The 20,809-nt window shown below is 42.9% G+C and overlaps 1 protein-coding gene across 3 annotated transcripts in view; it reads left to right on the top strand.

The window, feature by feature from the left end:
* The window catches only part of mmp24 (matrix metallopeptidase 24), a 39,871-nt gene extending 21,830 nt beyond the window's left edge, over window positions 1–18,041 (top strand). For all 3 annotated transcript variants that reach the window (XM_061069897.1, XM_061069896.1, XM_061069895.1), the window contains exons 7-11: window positions 6,247–6,408; window positions 8,701–8,906; window positions 13,032–13,170; window positions 15,671–15,937; window positions 17,364–18,041. In XM_061069897.1, coding sequence (XP_060925880.1) covers window positions 6,247–6,408; window positions 8,701–8,906; window positions 13,032–13,170; window positions 15,671–15,937; window positions 17,364–17,728 — 1,139 coding nt within the window. In that variant the 3' untranslated portion in view covers window positions 17,729–18,041. The remainder of the gene's footprint in view (window positions 1–6,246; window positions 6,409–8,700; window positions 8,907–13,031; window positions 13,171–15,670; window positions 15,938–17,363) is intronic.
* The last annotated feature ends 2,768 nt before the right edge of the window (window positions 18,042–20,809 follow it).

Genomic DNA, 20,809 nt, shown 5'->3' with positions numbered 1-20,809 from the left:
CATCAGCTCAATGACATGTAATATATGACATGTAATATTATAACATGTAATATATGTAATGACAGCAAATCTTAATTGTCACTAGACACTCTGACTGTGCTTCTGTGGATTTTCTATGTGTGCTTTTACAAATGATTCTATATTTTTTCAATCAATAAAAAACTTAAAGTATATTTTACTTTCCTGTATTGACACTTGTTTGCCACTGTTTACAAAGGTCAGGTAAAAAATCCATTTACATTGATGTGGATGGGACAATTAAAGGCTGAACTAGTTGCTGAAACTTCCCTGTGATAAAAAGCTAAGTCTATTCATTTAAGAATCACTGTTTGAAAGAGCAGACATTTATCTACAAAATGAGCCACAAAATGTGTTAAAAAATAAGTAAACCAATTGTTGATCTCAGTTTGACAAATGACTTGTACCAGATTCCCTCTGTTTGAATAACTTACATTAGAGAGACAGAGAGAGAGAGACAGAGAGAGAGAGATTAGCACAAACCCGAATCAGCTTCGATAGAGAAGCTCTGAATACGACACTTTTAGCCCCTTGATAAACTTCATATTTATCCTTATATAATGATCAGTAAATCATCGATCAATATTGAAAAAGACACCAAATGAAGACCCAGTGCATGATGCCACCTCTCTGGCAGGCTCACAAAGGAACCCAGAATAAAAGTCTCAGATTGCTCTCAATCTTTTAACTGAGGCAAGTTCTACTTCTTCTTTGTTTGGTTTGTTGGAAGATGGCAACCAACGTCAAGGTGAACTAGTGCCGCCCACTGGATCTCCCTCTTCCTTCTCCGCTTCACGAATGTTGTGCAATAATAGGTAGACTTGATGTTGGCTTATTATTAATAATCATAAAATATGATTGGTAAAATAATAAACGTATTCATAAAAATAGTAAAATGATTAATTAAAACAAGAGTTATCAATTAAGAATAATTACATTTTTAATGAAAAACAGTGCAATTATCAATTTAGAATAATTCAATTTGTAATTATAATTTATAAAAGGCGGGGCACCACCTGGTATCAGGGACCAACAATCAAACTGTAAAGATCAGTCTCATTTAGATCTAGTTCTATTAGAAATCTCAATATTTACTATTAAAGATTATATAATGAACAGTGACGGTTATGGAGTTTTTGACAGTGTAGAGGTTGGCAAAATTCACTTATGCAACATTAATGGAAAAACATTTGTGAAAAAATAAAATGTATTATGAATATAATAGTATAGTGTAAAAACACAAATTACTAATGGCGTACTTACTAAACAAAGATAGGTGTGTGTGTCGGCATGCTTTTAAAATGGTGGCTGGCCAAAAAGATAACACCCGTCCCCCTTTGGGAGGTTTGACCACGTGGGAGTTATGCATGTGTCTGTGTGTGTGCCAAATCAGAAAAGGTTACTAGAGTGGATGCCACGAAAGACTGTGAAGAGCAGAACAAACTAGCATTACTTTCGATATATGTATATGTATAATCATTAAGCCCAGTTGTGTTACCTGTCCTTGGAAAGGGAAAAGAGGTTTCTGTGCAGTTTGTGAGTTCTTCTCGCAGGTTGTGTGGCTCCTGCCTTAGTGGGTCTGTTGAGCTGTGTAGCTCAGTTGCTGGTGGAATTTCTCCAGCAGGACAATTGCCTCGCTGCTTAGAGTTTGGTTGAGCTCGCAATGAGGTTTCCTTGGTGAGATGAGCTGGAAGCTGCACCTTAGAACTCCTCCGCGATGCAGGAAATAGGCTGGCAGCCTTCCTCCTTGGAGGGATTGTAGAAAGAGAGAGAAGAGGGGGAGACCTGGCCTTATATCGGCCCGGGACCTCACAGTCTAATGGGGTCCAGAGTGACCAATAGGAGTTGACCCTTGTGTCTCTGGTGGCTTTTCACACCTCTGTGTGAAGTTTAGGCATCTTGGGAGACTGAGTCCCTTTTCTCTGGCTTTGTCCGGAACAAAGGACAAGCGGTTTCAGGCTTTTCGGCCATGTAGGCTGAAGAGGAGGCCTTTGGTTTCACAAAAACCCTGTCCCAACTCTAACCAGCAGGTAGGTCTTTAATGACTAAGTTTATTCAACAAAATGTTGAAATTGTTGAATATTTAGAAAAGAAGAAATCATAGATTCTTATTAAATTACCTTTGTGTCTGGTTTTTGTTTTTTTAAAAATTCCATCAAAACTTTCCGATTCTTGCTCATTGAAATACAAAGGACACGAAATGATTGAAAAGTTCAAAGTAGTGTGAACTCCTATGATCTTGAATCATTTCTTTGGAGTCCGCTCTCCTTTGATCATAATGACCTCATCATGTGTACCCGATGTGGCGGTACTGCACTTTACTTTCTGCCCAACCGCCGAACAAAGAAGAAGAAGAAGAGCTTTTATTCTTGAGCAAGATGGCAACAATGAACAAGTTACCAAGAAACACCCAGGACCATCTGCTCCAAAATGAACAACACTATCCAGGCAGACATGAGGTGTCGACCATTGAGGGGGAGAGTTCCTGTTCTGCAGCGAAAAGCGCTCATATTAAGCAGTTCCAGCAGGCCCTTGACTGTATGGAGGAAAAATACAAAGCAGAAAATGCAGAGAAGGAAATCCTGAAAACATTACTTCAGAAGCTTATCACCAGTTCCCAAAATGTGCCCTCCATTCAAGAGATCTTAGAGGGATCACTCTTTCAAAAGAAGGCAGAGCTTTTAAAGGTTATAGTATCTCAAAAGAAGTCCATTATTGAAGAAAAGAACCAAACTATTCTGAGTCTCAACACAAAGATCACAGAGTTAGAGCAATGCAACAACCAGCTGAAGCAATCAGCCTTCTCTCCTTCTCCGCCTGCAGAGAGCCACCCAGTTGACTTTGACCAGGAAAAGCTCATCCACAAACAAATCCTGGACCTCAAGGAGCAGCTTCAAATGGAGCTGAGCAAGTCTGCAGCTTCTGCGGATATAATCAAAGTCATGGAGATGGAGCACCAGAACTTGATTTCTAATATAGAACAATTTATAAATACTTGCAGAGTTAAGAACTTGAAGCTCATAGATTTGTCTGAAAAAAACAAGGCGGAGATCATGGAGAGAGTTATTGTGAAGATGCAAAAGGAAAACATCCAGCAGCCCCAAACATCAGCACATCTGGTTGGAATTAATGATATGTGTCAGGCCTTTAGTAATGTCTCGAATCAGCTTCAGATGAGCTTTGAAGGATTAAAGGAAGATATTGCATTAAATGAAAACATGTCACAAAAGATATCTGATAATGAACAAAAGATCTCTGAGTATGAACAAAAGATCTCTGAGTATGAACAGAAGATCTCCCAGGATGAACAGAAGATCTCAGAGTATGAACAAAAGATCTCCAAGGATAAGCAAAATATGTCTGAGTATCAACAGAAAATTTCTGAGTTTGAACAGAAGATCTCCGAGGATAAAGAAAAGTTCTCAGAGTATGACCAGAAGATCTCTAAGGATAAACAAAATATGTCTGAGTATAAACAGACAATTTCAGAGTATGAACAGAAGATCTTCGAGGATAAACAAAAGATCTCCAAAGATAAACAAAAGATCTCAGAGTATGAACAGAAGATCTCCAAGGATAAGCAAAATATGTCTGAGTATCAACAGAAAATTTCAGAGTATGAACAGAAGATCTTCGAGGATAAACAGAAGATCTCCGAGGATAAACAAAAGTTCTCAGAGTATGACCAGAGGATCTCTAAGGATAAGCAAAATATGTCTGAGTATGAACAGACAATTTCAGAGTATGAACAGAAGATCTCCGAGGATAAACAAAAGTTCTCAGAGTATGACCAGAAGATCTCTAATTATAAACAAAATATGTCTGAGTATGAACAGACAATTTCAGAGTATGAACAGAAAATCTTCGAGGATAAACAAAAGATAAACAAAGATAAACAAAAGATCTCAGAGTATGAACAGAAGATCTCTAAGGATAAACAAAAGTTATCTGGGTATGAACAGAAGATCTCCCAGGATAAACAAAAGATAAACAAAGATAAACAAAAGATCTCTGAGTATGAACAGAAGATATCCAAGGATACTCAGAAGATCTCTGAGTATGAACAGAAGATATCCAAGGATACTCAGAAGATAACTGAGTATGAACAGAAGATCTCTAAAGATAAACAAGAGTTCTTGGACTATGAACAGAAGATAGCCAAGGAACAAAAGATCTTTAAGGACAAACAAAAGATCGCAGACTATGAACAGAAGATCTCTGAGCTCAAACAGAAGATTTCCAAGGATGAACAGAATATCTCTGGGTATAAACAGATTATCTCTGGGTATAAACAGAAGATCTCCAAGGATGAACAGAAGATCTTGGAGTATGAGCAGAAGATCTTGCAGGACAAAGACCATGAATTACAATTTTCAGACCATAAGCCAGAGGTCTCAAATCATGAGATAAAGGACTCAGTCAATAAACCAGAGAGCACTGATTTGTGGGATGATGACTGTACATCATGGGACCTTAAACCTGAGGTCTCAGATGGTGAGGATCCAGAGACCCAAGATCGGTTGGACGAAGAATTAAATTCATCAGACCTTGAAACAGATGTCCACGATGGTGAACAACATGAGACACAAAAGAACAAAACAGGGTGGAAAAGATTAACACATTACCTCAAACCATGGAAGTGGGAGAAAAGAAATAGAATTGAGGCAATAGTGGGAAGAAGCCTTCGGGGGGGACGAGACGAGTTACATCTTCAGACATTTGCAGCCAAGTCGCTGCTTTCACCGCCTCTTAGAGGACCTTGACCTGGTCTTACATGATGCTTGCTGCTCTGGGTTGTACCCTCATGGTTGATGCACTTATTGTAAGTCGCATTGGATAAAAGCGTCAGCTCAATGACATGTAATATGACATGTAATATAATGACATGTAATGACAGCAAATCTTAATTGTCACTAGACGCTCTGACTATGCTTCTGTGGATTTTCTCTGTGTGCTCTAACAAATGATTCTATATTTTTTCAATCAATAAAAAACAAAAAGTATATTATGTACATTCCTGTATTGACACTTGTTTGCCACTGTTTAAAAAGGTCAGTCGAAAAGGTCTTTGTTTCTTTTCCTTTTGATCCTAAATAGGTGGATAGATGGATGGGATGTCACTGCTCAGTGACACTGAGACTCACATTACATAATCTAAACAGATTTTTATAAAAACTGTCCTAGATTACAAAAAATACCAAAATCTTTTTCAAAGTTGAATGTAAACTCAAGTGTCGTGTACAAGCAGAAGGATTCCATGTTTGATTGGTTGAGGTATGTGAAGCAGTTGAAGAATGCTGCAGCTTCACATTATCTGAGAGAACCAGCAAAGAAGTACAGAGTAGAAGTAGAAAAGGCAATTTTATATGTGAATATGAAATCCAAATAATTTTTTGGATACTGGTACCAAAAACCAGTTTTTTATCGATATGAATGACTTTTAAAAAAGATGGCCGACATGCTAGCACTGACCATCTTTACAATCGGGTTGGGAATCGTTTGGGTTTTTCAGATATCGCTGCTATTCAAAACTTTTAAAATGGTTCTGGTGCCTAAAAAGTGTCTGAAATGATGGGAGGATAAGAATTAATACTGAGGCAATGAAATGTATTAATCTGAGCTGGTCAGACCTTAAGAATTCACGACTCACTTCGAACTGAGACGAAAAGTCTTCTACACCAAATCTGTGCAGCTTCCTTTCCATGTGAAACTCGGTCAGAGGAGCAGAGCCACGTCACCTGGTTCTCAACCTGTTTTCTTGTTCACAGGCTTATTTTAAACCCCTGATGCAGCAGCAGCACATTATTCATCCATTTCCAGATTATGAATTTAAAATAAATGTAAGTGTGAACCTCTGAATTTCGCTGGATGCAGCACCAGCGTTTTTTACATAATCCCTGTCAAGCGGAGTCATTTGAAGAAGTGGCTCTTGCTTTGCTTTCTCAGGCTGATCCAGTCGCTTCAGTTCCTTGTGTTGATGAGTCACAGCACCACACACACACACACACACACACACACACACACACACACACACTGCAGCTCTCCGCTCGTCTGTGGTTTACTCTGAGAGCCTTTGGGTTTTCTGGTAAATGCATCACCAGCACAAAGTCGTAAAAGCTTTCTAAAGTGTGACAGTGACGTGGAAGGTTTTCTCTGTCTCTTACTTCTTCCGCCTCTCAGCCTTTCTTTTACCATCGTGTTTAATGGTCGGGTCTTCTCTCTCTCCAGGTAATGATTTGTTCCTGGTGGCGGTGCACGAGCTGGGTCACGCGTTGGGTTTGGAGCACTCCAACGATCCCAGCGCCATCATGGCTCCTTTCTACCAGTACATGGACACGCACAACTTCAAGCTGCCTCTGGATGACCTGCAGGGGATTCAGAAAATCTACGGTGAGGATCCTGTTTATTTGTGTGTTTAATGTGCAGGAAGTTGTGACATCGCACACGTCAGGGCCGTGTGGACTCGCTCAGCAGCACCTGTTCCACAGACATTTATTCTGGCTTGTTGAGATCCTCCTGGAACTAAAGACACTTCTGCAGGGAGTTATTTTGTCCAAACACAGATTTCAGGTCCGTGTTAGTGACTTCACATGAAACTCTGAGGACGTTTCCTCTCTGAGATTCTGAAGCTTCATGTGTTTGTTCCATGTTTCATCTGATCTGTTAGTTCTGGTTTCACTTTGTGATTTAGGGACTAAAGAATTTTTTCTGACATACGTTCGTCCTGTCGTCATCCCCTACGTGGGCGGGGTCTACCTATACTGGACTCTGATTGGTTTGTAGACGGTGTCTGACGTGGGCGTGTTGTCAGTTCAGTCTACTGAGAACAACCTAAAAAGCTCTTTGAAGCTGAAAGGAATCAGTGAAGCCTCCAGCTGAGAGGAGGGAACTCATTTAGGTTTTTTTACATTTAGGTCCAAAAAGAGACTTGACTTCATTTGAGACCTGAAAGCAAAAACTTGCAAAAGCAAAAACAACACACCTTGATTATTCATTATTCATCCTCAAGCCCAGAGTGCAGCTGAATTATGGAGAAGTGTCGCTGGGGGAATGTCCAGAGTGGCAGCGCTGAGGAGAGTTTATATTGTGCAACTTTGTGTCTTTTCTTTTGTGTTCACTCCGGGGACACTTTGTTCCTTTTGAGAGACGACGCTTCACATTCCACTAAACTCCTTTTGTCTTCTTGTTTTAATAAACAAACCACAGCGACGGCCTGTCGGCAGCTGGAACCCTTTCTGTCGGCTCCGTAATATTCCTGACAGCTTCTGGTGTAACGCACATTCACATTTATTTGTGTTTAAAGGCCAATTTATGCCTCTCCGTTTTTTCTATTACGGACAGATAAGACCGCCCTATCCGTCGTGAAACGTCCACTCCGAGTGCTTCGGACAGCTTTTCGTACACGTCTGATTTTTCTAACTATCCGTCTTCATGTTGGAGACCCGACGGACCGCTCTTGGCTGTGATTGGTCCGAGAACGACATCATTTCCGTATGACGTCATTTCCGTATTTCCGGACCTCAAACTTCCTGTTTACAGGTAGCAACAAACACGAACACAACTATGATTCTACGATTAATGTGACGTGTGTGTTAAGCCAGCGGAGTTGTCCGGCTGTCGGTGGCTCGTTAGAGCACTGAGGGCATGTGTGCACGGTCACATACGGTTATAACGAGCTTTCGAAACGGCGCTAGCAGGCTAGGCTAGCGGGCTAGGCTAGCCACCATGCTGACTGTGTGTGGAAGCTGGGGGGGGAGCTAGGTCCGTGTAGCTTCTAGCTACATGTAGCCTCAAGCAGATTCAAGCTGTGGAATCAGCAACACAGTTCGGAAACAAATGGGGTAGGCTTCTCTGAGCTCATCTTCCGTTGCGCCACCTATTGGTTTGGCGGTGAATTTTTTCCGGACGTAGACTGACGGAGAAGTAAAAATCAAAAAGACTCTTTGTCTCCCGCTGAGCCCTCTCCGAGAAACGGACACGTAGTAGTATATAAGAGCCTTAAGAGATACAAAGACGCAGGAAGAAAACCAAACAGAACATTTTTTTGTTTTTTTGGATTCCTTAGGATTCACAGCAGGAAAGTTCCCATCATCCCATGAAACAAAAAAAGGTCTTAGCATTAAAGGTCATGATAGACAGTTGACATTTCCAGTCGGTGTTTCTCACCTGAGCTCAGTGTGGATAACGAAGCCTGTCATCTTATTGGCTTCGCTGCACCTGAAATAACCGAGCGTCCATCCTCAGTGACGGGTTTCTTTATATCTAATAATATATATAGGTAGGTTTTTATTTTCATTTTAAATCAGAAAACACACTGAAGCACAAACTGCTGCTCCGGGCGTCCTCACAGTTCTCGGGTCCAGAGGTTTTCAAGCTGTGAGGCAAATGGAAAGATGTGAAGCGTGAGCCACAATTTGCATCGGGATTCGTGCTGCTCCGCGCAGTCGTAACATCTCAACTCCCACACATCAGGCTCACATTTTTAGATCCAGTGAGACTCACAGTTCTCGGGGTTATCTCTGAATTCTCCATTAATCCTCGTCTCAGAAGATCCAACATAAAAAAACATTAACGCAACTAAACTCAGTGTGACTCATCGTGTTTTTCCGAAATATTCTTCAGTGTCTCATAAAACCCGCAAATGAATCATTTTGTAATCTATGCGTTTTGTTTGTGTCCCAGGTATCCCCACAGCCATGCTGGAGCCCACCAGGCCGCTGCCCACTCTACCTTCTCGACGCACACACTCCACCTCCGAGCGCAAGCAATCCCGCCCGGCGCGCCCCCCCGGGGACCGGCCGGCGCTGCCTGGAAACGGAAAACCCAACATCTGTGACGGCAACTTCAACACCGTGGCCTTCTTCAGACGGGAGATGTTTGTCTTCAAGGTGAGAGACGGAAGAAGACAAAGCTTTTTCTGGAACGTTCATTAGTTTGAAGAATAAAAGTTACTGACACAAGTGAATAAAAAGACGAGGATGTGAATTGAGTAAAATGAAACAACAAACAGAAAAACCTTGAAAGGAACTGAAATTCGCAGCGGAAACTAAATGTTTTGTATTTCTATTTATTGGTGGATGGTTTTGCACGTTTTCCTGGTTAAAGTCTCTGCAGCCGCCTGTGTTACTGCTGCTATTGTAACTTTAAACCCAGCGCGAAAATCACAAATACTGAACGCACTCAAGACTCTCTGTCAAATTCCGGCTGCATGTTTCTCCCTGGCGGTGATGAATGGGCGTCGGCTCCGGCTGAGGGTGACTCATGCAGCTCAGGGGGACGCTGGGGAAAAGCTTAATTGCTCAGTAAGTGGGGAAGTTGCAGGAACCTAAGTGAAGCAGTGAGTGATGTGCGGCCACTTTGCTCAGATCCACGAGGTTCGATTAGCTGGGATGAAACATCGTCTGCTCTCATGGTCTCCTGAGGATCCTCCGGTGAAACCAGGGCTGCTGCCATCAAGCTCCAGCGTCACCAGACACACACTTTGATCTCAGCTGCATTAGTAACGTTACTTATACCAACACACTCTACACAACACCAGTTTATCTGCTGTCAAAACCAAGTTCCTCTCGACGAGCGAATGACAGTCAGGTGGTGTTGAGCAGCTGCGAGAGTATTTGTGGCGAGTCTACCTCGGATGGTTAAAATATTACGGCTGATAATCCAAATCTCTGTTCAGAAGGTGAATGATGGGATCTCTTTAAGTGAGCGCCAAAGTGTTTCAGTCTGATGTGATTCTATTCTGTATATATCTCAAATTTGAACAGCTCATTACAGTTCATATATGAATTTTTCCCGTTGGAAGGAAAGCAAACAGCAGGGGGCGACATTAGGAGGTGTGCATGAACGCCCACATAGAGCAAATCAGCTCATGTGGGACCAGACATCAAAATGGTGGAAGAGAGAAGAGAGAGCTCTCTGTTTAATATATTAGACGTGTGTGTGTGTGTGTGTGTGTGTGTGTGTGTGTGTGTGTGTGTGTGTGTGTGTGTGTGTGTGTGTGTGTGTGTGTGTGTGTGTGTGTGACAGTCGCACACTGAGCAGCAGAGGACGAAGAAAAATCCATTTTGATGTCTCTGATCTTTAAACTGAATGTTAGAAAAGGTCACAGACCCGTCTCTCTCTCGTCTGTACGCACTTCCTGTCGGTCACCCGTCTCACCCCCCCCCCCGCCCGTCTCACCCCCCCTCTCTACCCGTCTGACCCTTCGTCTGTAGCAGCGCTGAACGTTTCATCCTCAGTTTTGACTCCATTTCCTTTTGGTTTATTTTGACCCACGTTTTTTCTAAACTGGCTTCACTTTTCAGTTCAGTTCAGCAGCAGTAGTAGTGTGGCGACACCTAGTGGCCGGAGAATATTATGTTTTTTTGGGGTTGTTGAATTGGACTCAAAGATAAAATTGTTGGAATTTAGTGGCCAGAGGTCAAAGGTGAAGGTCTCATAGTGGAATCACAGGAACAGCTCCAGAGAATCCTCTCGGACTCACGGATGTGCTGATTAGAATTTGGAGCTCACAGCTCAAACGTCTTTTTGCCTTGTGAACATCTTATCTTCAGAACGCCTCGAGAGAATCCTTTGACATTGAGCTCAAATGTTCACTTAGGCTCATGGATTAACTGATTACATTTAGGTGACCAAAGGTCAAAGGTCATCGTTGGCTTCTGGATCGTAATATCTCAAGTTTGGATTTGGGGATTTTTTTCAAATTTTGACCAGATTTCACTTTGACTCAAAGATAAACTGGTGGTAACTCTGGTTATCGCTGTAACTGAAGAACCGTTCAGTGAATACAAATCTGAGATTTATGTGCAAAACCTTAAACAACACAACAATCTCAGCATGTGGACACTTTAACTGGCAGATCTGGGATTTGATTGGCTAACGCCGCTGGATGATGTCACTCTGTGTTATGACGAAGGTTGAGGAAGACGAGACAAACGAGACAAGTACAAGGGACAGCAGCTTCATCATCATCATCATCATCAGTGATCTCCTCCTCAGAGCCAGTGGGCGTTTCTAAGGAGACACTCATTATGGGATGTTTCCACGGTGAGAAACGCTCATGGCTTCTTTCACTGGATGTGAAGCATCGATTTTCTTCTGTTCAGACAGAAAAACATTAGTGGCCAGAGGATGAAGTCGGATCAATTGAGACGATGTGTTTGTGTGTGTGTTTGTGTGTGTGTGTGTTTGTGTGTGTTTGTGTGAGTGTGTGTGTGTGTTTGTGTGTGTACATCTTTACCATCGTTGTGAAGACATTTTGATTTATTAAACTTGGATTTAGGGCTCAGGAAAGAATTAGGTTTACTGTAGTTTAAGGTCAACATGAAAAGACGTGTGTGTGTGTGGGGGGGGGTGTCTCTGTGGGGACCAGGCTTTGTCCTAGATTCACTGAAGCCAAATGATGATGAGCTAAGATTGATGCTTTTCCTTCCTCTCCTCCTCTCCCTCTCTTTTTTCTCTCCGTCTCTCTCCTCCTGCTTCTCTTTCTTTCTCCTCTCACCTTCCTTCACTTCTCTTATCTTTGTCTTCTGTCCTCTTATGCCCTGTGTCTTCTCTGGGTCCATTCTGTCCTCCTGGTCATCCCTTGCTTCTTCATTCTTGTGAACACGATATCTCGGGAACTCCTTGAGGGAATTTCCTCCCACTCGGCACGAACATTCACTTTGACTCAGGGATGAACTGATTTCGTGTTGGTGCTTGAAGGTCAAGGTCACTGTGAAATGGTTTTTGGTTGAGTGAACACATCATCTTAGGAAAACCTCTGGGGATTTTCTTACATTTGGTACAAACGTTCACTTCGATGTTTAAAAATTCTGCGATAACCAGGATTTAAGGTCTATCAAGTAGATTATTAAGGCTGCTGCGTACATAGCAACATAGAGCTGTGTGTCATCTGCGTAAGAGATAGATACCAAGTGTGACTCCCTCCCAAGCACAGTCAGACAGCAAATGTTTTCTTTACGGGTCTTTAATGAAGACTTGTTTTCCACATCAAACCGTGAAAACTGGGTAACACACGGTAACAAACACATAACATACAACGTTAGACAGTTAACAACACAGTATCAATGATTACAATCAAACTTAAAGTAAATGACAAACAGACAAAAATACCTCGTTGGCTGCATGCACTGAAAAGGAATCTTCTTAACTTCTAAGAAGTCTTAAACATGTGTGGGACCACCTCAGCTTGCTTCCCTGTGTGTCACCACGTCTGCTTCCTTCTCTGGCTCTCTCCCTCTCCCAGGAAGCTCCGCCTCTCACAAGCAGCTCAGCCAAGGCTTCAAAATAAAAGTCTTTACTCTAATGTCACAATAATGCTATATACAAAAAACAAAGTAAACATTAGAAAACCTTTACAACATAAAGCAATATAGTGGCAACAGTTACACCAAGTTTCAATGATCCGACAGAGATCATGTGTCCTGAGAATAGCAGTGGGTCAAGGATGATGCCTTGAGGAACACCACATTTAAAACGGGCCACAGAGGAGCTGGAATTCGCCCTGACCACAGAGAAGGTGGTTTTATTGAAGAGGAATGGAAATGATAGGTTTAGTGCAAAGAGCAGGTTTGTGGAAGGTGGAGGAGAATAGAGTCGTGTTGAAGGAGGCGCTCAAATCTAACAGTGGCTCTGCAATCGCCTCCATCAGCCGTTAGAAGCCGAGGATTTCAAATTTTCATGAGAGCATCTGCATGTGAAGGGTCACAGGTCGGCTGAGGAGACTTTGACGTCAAACACGTATGAATTATGAATTAAAGACACTGATGCTAAACTTGGCCACAGCTGTGTAACGAAACAAACTTTCTTATGAGCTACAACAATCACACTTGATGGTGACCTGAACCTGAAATCCGACTCTTTAGAAACCTGCAGTAACTCAGGGATTCGGAAACGTCTTTAAATGTCTGTGACTCATTTGCATTTTTGTTGAATGAGGCTCCCGGAGTTCCGGTTGCCGGTTCTGGACCAAGTCGCTGTTGACACTGAGTTTCTAACCCGTTATGTCCTAGGACCGCTGGTTTTGGCGCCTGAGGAACAACAAGGTGCAGGAGGGCTACCCCATGCAGATCGATCAGTTCTGGAAAGGCCTGCCGCCGCGCATCGACGCCGCCTACGAGAGATCGGACGGCAAATTTGTCTTCTTCAAAGGTACGAAACCATCATGAACCAAACTGGAAACCTCAGATCTGTGTGTCAAACTGGGGCCTGACCAGCACAATGTTAGTGATCAGTTTGATTTGGTGTAAGATGAGTTCGTTTTTGTGGAGATTTATTTTGTGCGTTACCGCATTTTTCTGTTTTAAATAATTTAATTAATAATAATCACTTTCAAAATAAAGGTACAAGGTGCTTTACAAATGAACTGAAGGAAAACAATAGGAAACAATTAATGGTGATTATGTTCATATATTATTGTATTACTGCTCTTTTATTTAAATCTGGAACTATATGCATGTGACATGAGTAGGGTTGCAAAGGGGTGGAAAGTTTCCGGTAAATTTCCGGAAACTTTCCACAGGAATATTAAGCTCGGGAATTTGGGGAATTTTGAAAAAAAAAAAACTACTCAATTTAAACGCTGAACAATAAAAACATCATTCAAAACTCTATTTTAAAGATGTATGGAACGTTGAGTTTCAAGCCTCCACTGGTCATTCTTCCATCACATGCACAGATAACTCCCAGCATGCTTCACTCTACAGCAGGGCTATTGAGGCCTGCTGTAGAGTGAAGGACTAGTCAGGTAAGTTTCCATGATGTTACTGGAGAAAATATATTAGCATGCTGATTGAGGATTGTTCATCTGTTCATCTAGACTATTTACATTCATTTATCCATCAATTGTAAAATATGTTTACAGACGATTCCAATTGTTTGGCTAACTATTTATATCTCTGGCATTGCATTAGTGTTTTTTACAAACTTTTTTCTCATCTTATTCTACAGAACAATGCCACGTGCACTCTCTCATGTGTGGAGACATTTCACCTCATCCAATGTAGAAGGAAAGGCTGTGTACATTTGCAAATACTGTGCAAAGACCTATGTTAAGAATGACACAACGATGCAGAAGCATATAGTCAAGTGCCCAAAGTTTCCTCAGGGCTCAAATCAGCCTATGACACAACAAAATGTTTATATTTATGTCTGTGTATGACAAGGTAAATACAGTTAGTATAAATTACCCACAACATTTCCAGTTTATTCCCGGTTATTCCCGTTAATTCCCCGTAATTCCCGTTAATTCCCGTATATTCCCGTTAATTCCCGTTAATTCCCATGGAAAGTTTCCAACTTTGAATATTCCCGGAATTTTGCAACCCTAGACATGAGTGATGTTTGACATTGGCGTAGTGATATGATGTCAGATGTGACACGTTGGTCGTGGTGAGTTCAGGTTTAACAGGTTGTGGATTCACACATTCAGATGAAACTTTCCCCCGGCTCTTGATTTACCCACAGACATGCAGTGTGTTATATTTTAGTTCTGAAGATGTTTTATATCAGTAAAATGATTGATTAATCTTTTATAAACCCATTAATTAAAGCTGTTTATCACTTTATGAAAGCTGCCTTGTCGGTTAAAGTCACTCGCTCAGGGAAGTTACTTTCACACATATCAGCGAAAATTTAGTTTTCTCAAACGAAACTTTGCCGCCTGACAGGTGACGACCAGATCTCCATCTGCTGAGGCTCCTGCTCGCTGCTCGCCTCCTCAAACTCTATTTATTAAAGTGTGAAATAGAGAATGTCGATGCAGAGGGGGGGGGGGGGGGCTCCCAGCACAAAGTAATAGAATCTCAGTCGACTGGGATGAAACCTCCGTCATCCTCCGCCCTGCTTACTGCGGAGTCGCCCCCCCCCCCTCCCTGTTTCCATCTCTCTCACTCTTTCTCACTTTCTCTGTATCACACACACACACACACACACACACACACACACACACACACACACACACACACACACACAAACCGTTACTCCAACATCTTCTGACAACGTCGTGCTATCGCAGGCAGCCAGCAGCAGGTATTAATAGCTTTGGTCTCTCAGCTGCCGACTCGCTCTCACACACACACACACACACACACACACACACACACACGATGATGATTTGTCTTGCAGACATTTGTTGGATATAAAGCACATAATCACGTTGCATAGAAGCTGCTCCACACGTTGACCCAGAAGCGATAAGACTCCGGCTTCAGATGCCGACCGGGGACTTTTTTCCTTTGAATCTATTGTTTTGAGGTCAAGTCTTGAAACTATGATGGAGTGTAGGGGCCACTTTAGGGAAAATAAATCTGAGATTACGAGAATAAAGTCGTAATTAACCTAAAGTGACATCATATCGAGTAGGTATTGAGGTTTTAGCGTCCTTTTAGCATGAAACTTTCTTTGTTTCTGACCTTCACCACAGATCACCATGGAAACAATCAGCGAAAAACACAAAGGACATTTTATTCTAAACGTATTTTTGACGTTGTCTGCTCGATAGATCCTTTGAGCTTTGACTTTTACCTCCTAAACCCTAGGGTTCATCTCAGATGTCAGGAGTCACATCTCTGCAGCATGTGAAGCTTTGAAAACACGTGTATTAATATGAGTGATTGTTTACATTCTGACTGTGTCTCCTCACGTCTTCCAGGTGATAAGTACTGGGTGTTTAAGGAGGTCACGGCCGAGCCGGGCTACCCTCACGGCCTGGTGGAGCTGGGCAGCTGCCTCCCCAAAGACGGCATCGACACGGCGCTGCGCTGGGAGCCGGTGGGGAAGACCTACTTCTTCAAAGGGGATCAGTACTGGCGCTACAACGAGGAGAAGCGCACCGCGGACCCCGGGTACCCCAAACCCATCACTGTGTGGAAGGGAATACCGGACGCTCCGCAGGGGGCCTTCATCAGCAGAGAAGGCTGTGAGTTTCTCAAACATTTGCTAACCTCACCTGGAGCGCTGCGGTTCATTCAGTCGCCTGAAGGTGGCGTCATGTCCTCCCTGTGCATGTGTCAGTTTCTGTTTGTCTGAAAAGTCAAAACTGTTTTTTATCCAGTTTGAAGTCACATTTTTTTATGATAGACTTTTTAGATCTTGGTGGTTTTTACTATACTTGTAAATTTGAAGCAGATGAAGGATTTTAGTCATCGGACGTCTGGATCCCAAGTTTTCAGAAAAACTCTCGGCCAACCAGAGACGAGTCAGAGAAACACTGACGTCCCCTTGTGGCAGGACGCTTAGTAATGCTGCTTGTGTCTTTAACTGCTAAATTCAATTCAATAAGATTGTATTTGTATAGTGCCAAATGATAATAGTCATTATCTCACGGCTCTTTACATAGAAGTTCAAGACCTTAAAGATCATAAATTTAAAATTCAATGCCTCACTATATGTTTTGCCCTCTTGCTAGTTCACCTCATTCTGCAGCTCTTCCTTCCAATGAATGAGTTTCTCTCTTCGTCCAGTGTTGACGCTGCAAAAGTGTAAAAAAGCCGCGAGCGAAGACGCCTCTGATCGTCTGAGCGTTGTCTGTCCCCGAAGAAACCGCCACTCATCACTTCTGCTTGTTGAGCTGAGACCTCGTGACCTCACTGCTTCCTCCCAGAGGGAGTTGCGTGTGTGAGTGTGTGTGTGTGTGTGTGTGTGTCTGTGCGTGTGTTTCCTTTTGGCTGTTTCGAGGTGATGAAGCAGACAAGGATGCGGACATCAACAGAAACCTTCTGGGGTTTCTGTTGATGAGCTGAGCTGTGTGCATTGTCTCTCTCTCTCTCTCTCTCTCTCTCGGTCTCTCTCTCTCGTGTCACACTCGTCACAGTAGAAATGTTATTGCCTCTAATGAGATTCTGCACCGCGGGGGAGCTGAGGACACTGAAAACGTTTTTCACTTGAGCTCAGTCACTGAATGTTTCCTTAGAAAAGTGTTGTTTTCCTGTGATATTTGAGATATTTAACCTCAAGCATCCGGGCAATGCTGCGAGTTCTTAGATCTGGATATATTATAAAAGTCTCGTTCAGCCGACTCCCTGTGACTTCTCTGGACGATTGAAATGTGGTCTAAGGAAGTGATTCTGACGTACGACACGCAGCTGAGTAAAGCTCGTCTGTGTGTGTGAGGGTTGAAAGGTCGTAACAAACAAAGAAAACCAGGGATCTGTCTGTGGGTTCCTTCATTTTCAGGCGTATGGAAACTGTCAGAGCACAAATACACATTCACATTTAAAACTGTAGATCAGTGTGGACCGATGCTGTAGATGTAGAGTAGAGAGTCATCAGCGTATCGTGACAGATTAGATTGAACATCACAATATCAAATATGAATCCTCTTTCTTCCTCTTTGCCCTCCTCAGATTACACATTCTTCTACAAGGGGAAGGAGTACTGGAAGTTCGACAACCAGAAGCTGACGGTAGAACCTGGATATCCCAAATCGATCTTACGCGACTGGATGGGCTGCGACCAGTCCGACATGGAGCGCTCCGGCGGCAGCGGGAACCGCGGTGACCGCCAGCTGCCCCTCGACGACGTGGACATCATGGTGACCATCAATGACGTCCCGACGACGGTCAACGCCATCGCCGTGGTGATCCCCTGCATCCTGTCGCTGTGCATCCTGGTGCTGGTGTACACGATTTTCCAGTTCAAAAACAAAGGAGTGCAGCAGAACACCCTGGCACAGCACTACTACAAATACCCCGTTCAGGAGTGGGTATGACAAGCAAGCTTCCCCCGAGGAGGTCAAAGTTCACAGGTGAAGTGGTTGTCATGTTGTTGGCTAGCTAATGCTGGCTAATGGCTAAAAACACGAGCAGAGGAAAGTGGACAGTCGATGCTAAAAGACGGTAACTGGCTTGAAACTCACGACCACCTGGTGACACAAGCACTTCTGTGTTAAAACCGGAAGTTTCGTGACTTTGTCTTTTTCAGGACCCGTAAAACAGACTGAGAACTCGTCCACAGACACTGGAGGAGGATGTGATCTTCCCGAGGACACGTTTTTTTCAGTCTTGACCTGATGATGGGATACCGAACTCCGACTCCTCGTCTGCGACACACAGCTCTCCTGCTCAGCGGAGAGAACAAGGACCAGGATGACGCTCTTCTAAGCCAGACCGCTTGTATTGTGTGAAACTCTTCAGCTAGTAAAATGAGATTTAATTAAAAAAAAAGAAATGAATAAAAACCTCACACTTGAAGATAAATGTAGGTAGAAAGGCCATAACAAAGAAAACCAAGGATTTCTCCGTTGTATGGAAACAGTCAGAGGACATTTTTCTCTCTTTTAGCACCGGACACAACAAAAACATTCCCATCAACTCAAACTCGACTTTAATCCTCCCTCAACTTTTAAAACTCTGTGTAGATCTACACAATGTGGCGCGATGCTGTGTGTAGAGTAGTAAGTCATCAGCGTATAGTGATAGATTAGCTCAGCGGCCTTATCTCGAACACGTCGGCTCATATTTAACGTCCACACAGCCGAGGCCCGAAGTAACCGAGCCGCTCCACGTAAAGCAATGAAAAAACTTACATGACAACAAGCGATTTTTCTTAAAACAGGACCTTTCTTAAACATGTTTTCATTAATTGTACAAAATATCGTAATTGATGATGAAAACTGTGTCGGCTGATAGAAAAGTGGTAGTTTTATCCCACTGTTTGCATTTTATTCATATATGTAATAGAATGTTGCACCACACTTTTTTAGAATTTAGTTTCTATTTCAACCAATTTCTTATTTAATTCCTATTTATACATTCTGAATATATTCGATTGTTAATTTTACATGTTTACTGCTATTTGAGATATCGAGGATTTAACTCAAGTGAAAAGAAGCGTTTGAATAATTAAGAGTACACTTGTTTTTGGAGAATAACATATCACTGAGTGAACAGTTTATTTCTTTTTTAACAAACGGCTCAGCAGACGAAGTGTAAATCCTCTCGTCTGATTGGCTCGTTCTGCTCGGGAGCTGCTCTTTGACTTTGCTCACGTTACCTTATTGTAAGTAGAAGGAAGTGGTTTGATAAATGTGTCTTAAAGCTCACAGGAACTTTTTTAATTGTTATACACGTTTTTTATCACATTTCAGTTTGAGTTGTTATGCTTTTATTTATTTGAAGTATTGTAAAGCTGCGTTCATTCCGAGGCGGGAACCTAAACGACAACATGGCCGACTGTGACATGTAATTCATTTAAAACTTCACCGATCGATGGGACATTTTCAGTTTCAATCAACATGCAGAATAAACTTTTACTATGTGATGGTTTTTATGTTTTCTTACCGAATTCAGGCGGATACACTTTACGTTGATGATTTGATGTTGTTGCGTGACATCAAACCACTGCTCCTCCATGACGACGTTTCCATGGATACCAATAATCTGAGGGTTGACCTCATACGGAACCAGACATTATTCAGATTATGATGTTTACATGAGTTGAATATTCCATCATATTTCTGTTCATGTTACAAAACACGTCAACATTTCGTCCACGACGTCATTTGTCCGCATTCCGGCCAGAATATTAAAACCCGACCTGAAATTATTTGATCCACAATCTGAATTTTACGGTGTTGAGTGTTTTTCTTAATAATTTAGCAGAAACTTCATCCTCTCGTGATTTTTCCATCTTGTTTACACTCAAACCCAGAACATGAAAACTCATAATAATGTGATCAAATCAGAATACTCCACTTGTCTGAATTAGATTATTGTCTATTCAGGTTAAATTAATCAGACGATGTTTGTTTACATGTCAGTGTCTTATTCCGATTGTTGTTTTAATCTGGTTAATAACAGAATATTGGTCTCCATGGAAACTGGGCTGCGACCTCCGACCTTCCGTCGTACATTGAGTCAGAGGTTGTAGAATCGCGTCCTGTGAGTTTGCTGGAACGTTCATAGTGTTTGATTATCACTCGCCTGCAGCTGAGATTCTTTTTATCCTCATTTCCCAAAGAAAACGTCTCAGGAGGAATTGGAGAAGCGGAGGAGGAGGTAGAAAGAGAAGGTTCTGAATCCAGGGCGATAGAGTCTTCTAACCCTATATTAGTATTCAGGCTGCGCTGCAGAAACCTCAACCAGACTTAATGAAGTTACTGCTGCTCACAAAGCTTCCAACAGACACACATCCCCACTTTAATCCCTCTGTCCTCACTCCGTCCTCTTGTAATTGTCCTCGTTCACGTGGCCTCTCGTCTCCTTGGCCCCTCCCTCTTCACTTACCTTGTCTCCTTGGCCCCTCCCTCTTCACTTACCGCGTCTCCTTGGCCCCTCCCTCTTCACTTACCTCGTCTCCTTGGCCCCTCCCTCTTCACTTACCGCGTCTCCTTGGCCCCTCCCTCTTCACTTACCGCGTCTCCTTGGCCCCTCCCTCCTCACTTACCTCGTCTCCTTGGCCCCTCCCTCTTCACTTACCTCGTCTCCTTGGCCCCTCCCTCTTCACTTACCTCGTCTCCTCGGCCCCTCCTTCCTCACTTACCTCGTCTCCTTTGCCCCTCCCTCGTCACTTACCTCGTCTCCTTGGCCCCTCCCTCCTCACTTACCTCGTCTCCTCGGCCTCTCCCTCCTCAATTACCTCGTCTCCTCGGCCCCTCCCTCCTCACTTACCTCGTCTCCTTTGCCCCTCCCTCCTCACTTACCTCGTCTCCTCGGCCCCTCCCTCCTCACTTACCTCGTCTCCTCGGCCCCTCCCTATTCACTTACCTCGTCTCCTCGGCCCCTCCCTCTTCACTTACCTCATCTCCTCGGCCCCTCCCCCTTCACTTACCTCGTCTCCTCTGCCCCTCCCT

Source organism: Limanda limanda, chromosome 4 (assembly GCF_963576545.1).
Source record: "Limanda limanda chromosome 4, fLimLim1.1, whole genome shotgun sequence".
NCBI lineage: Eukaryota > Metazoa > Chordata > Actinopteri > Pleuronectiformes > Pleuronectidae > Limanda > Limanda limanda.
The sequence above is the reverse complement of the archived record's forward strand: the minus strand, read 5'-3'. Positions and strand labels throughout refer to the sequence as shown.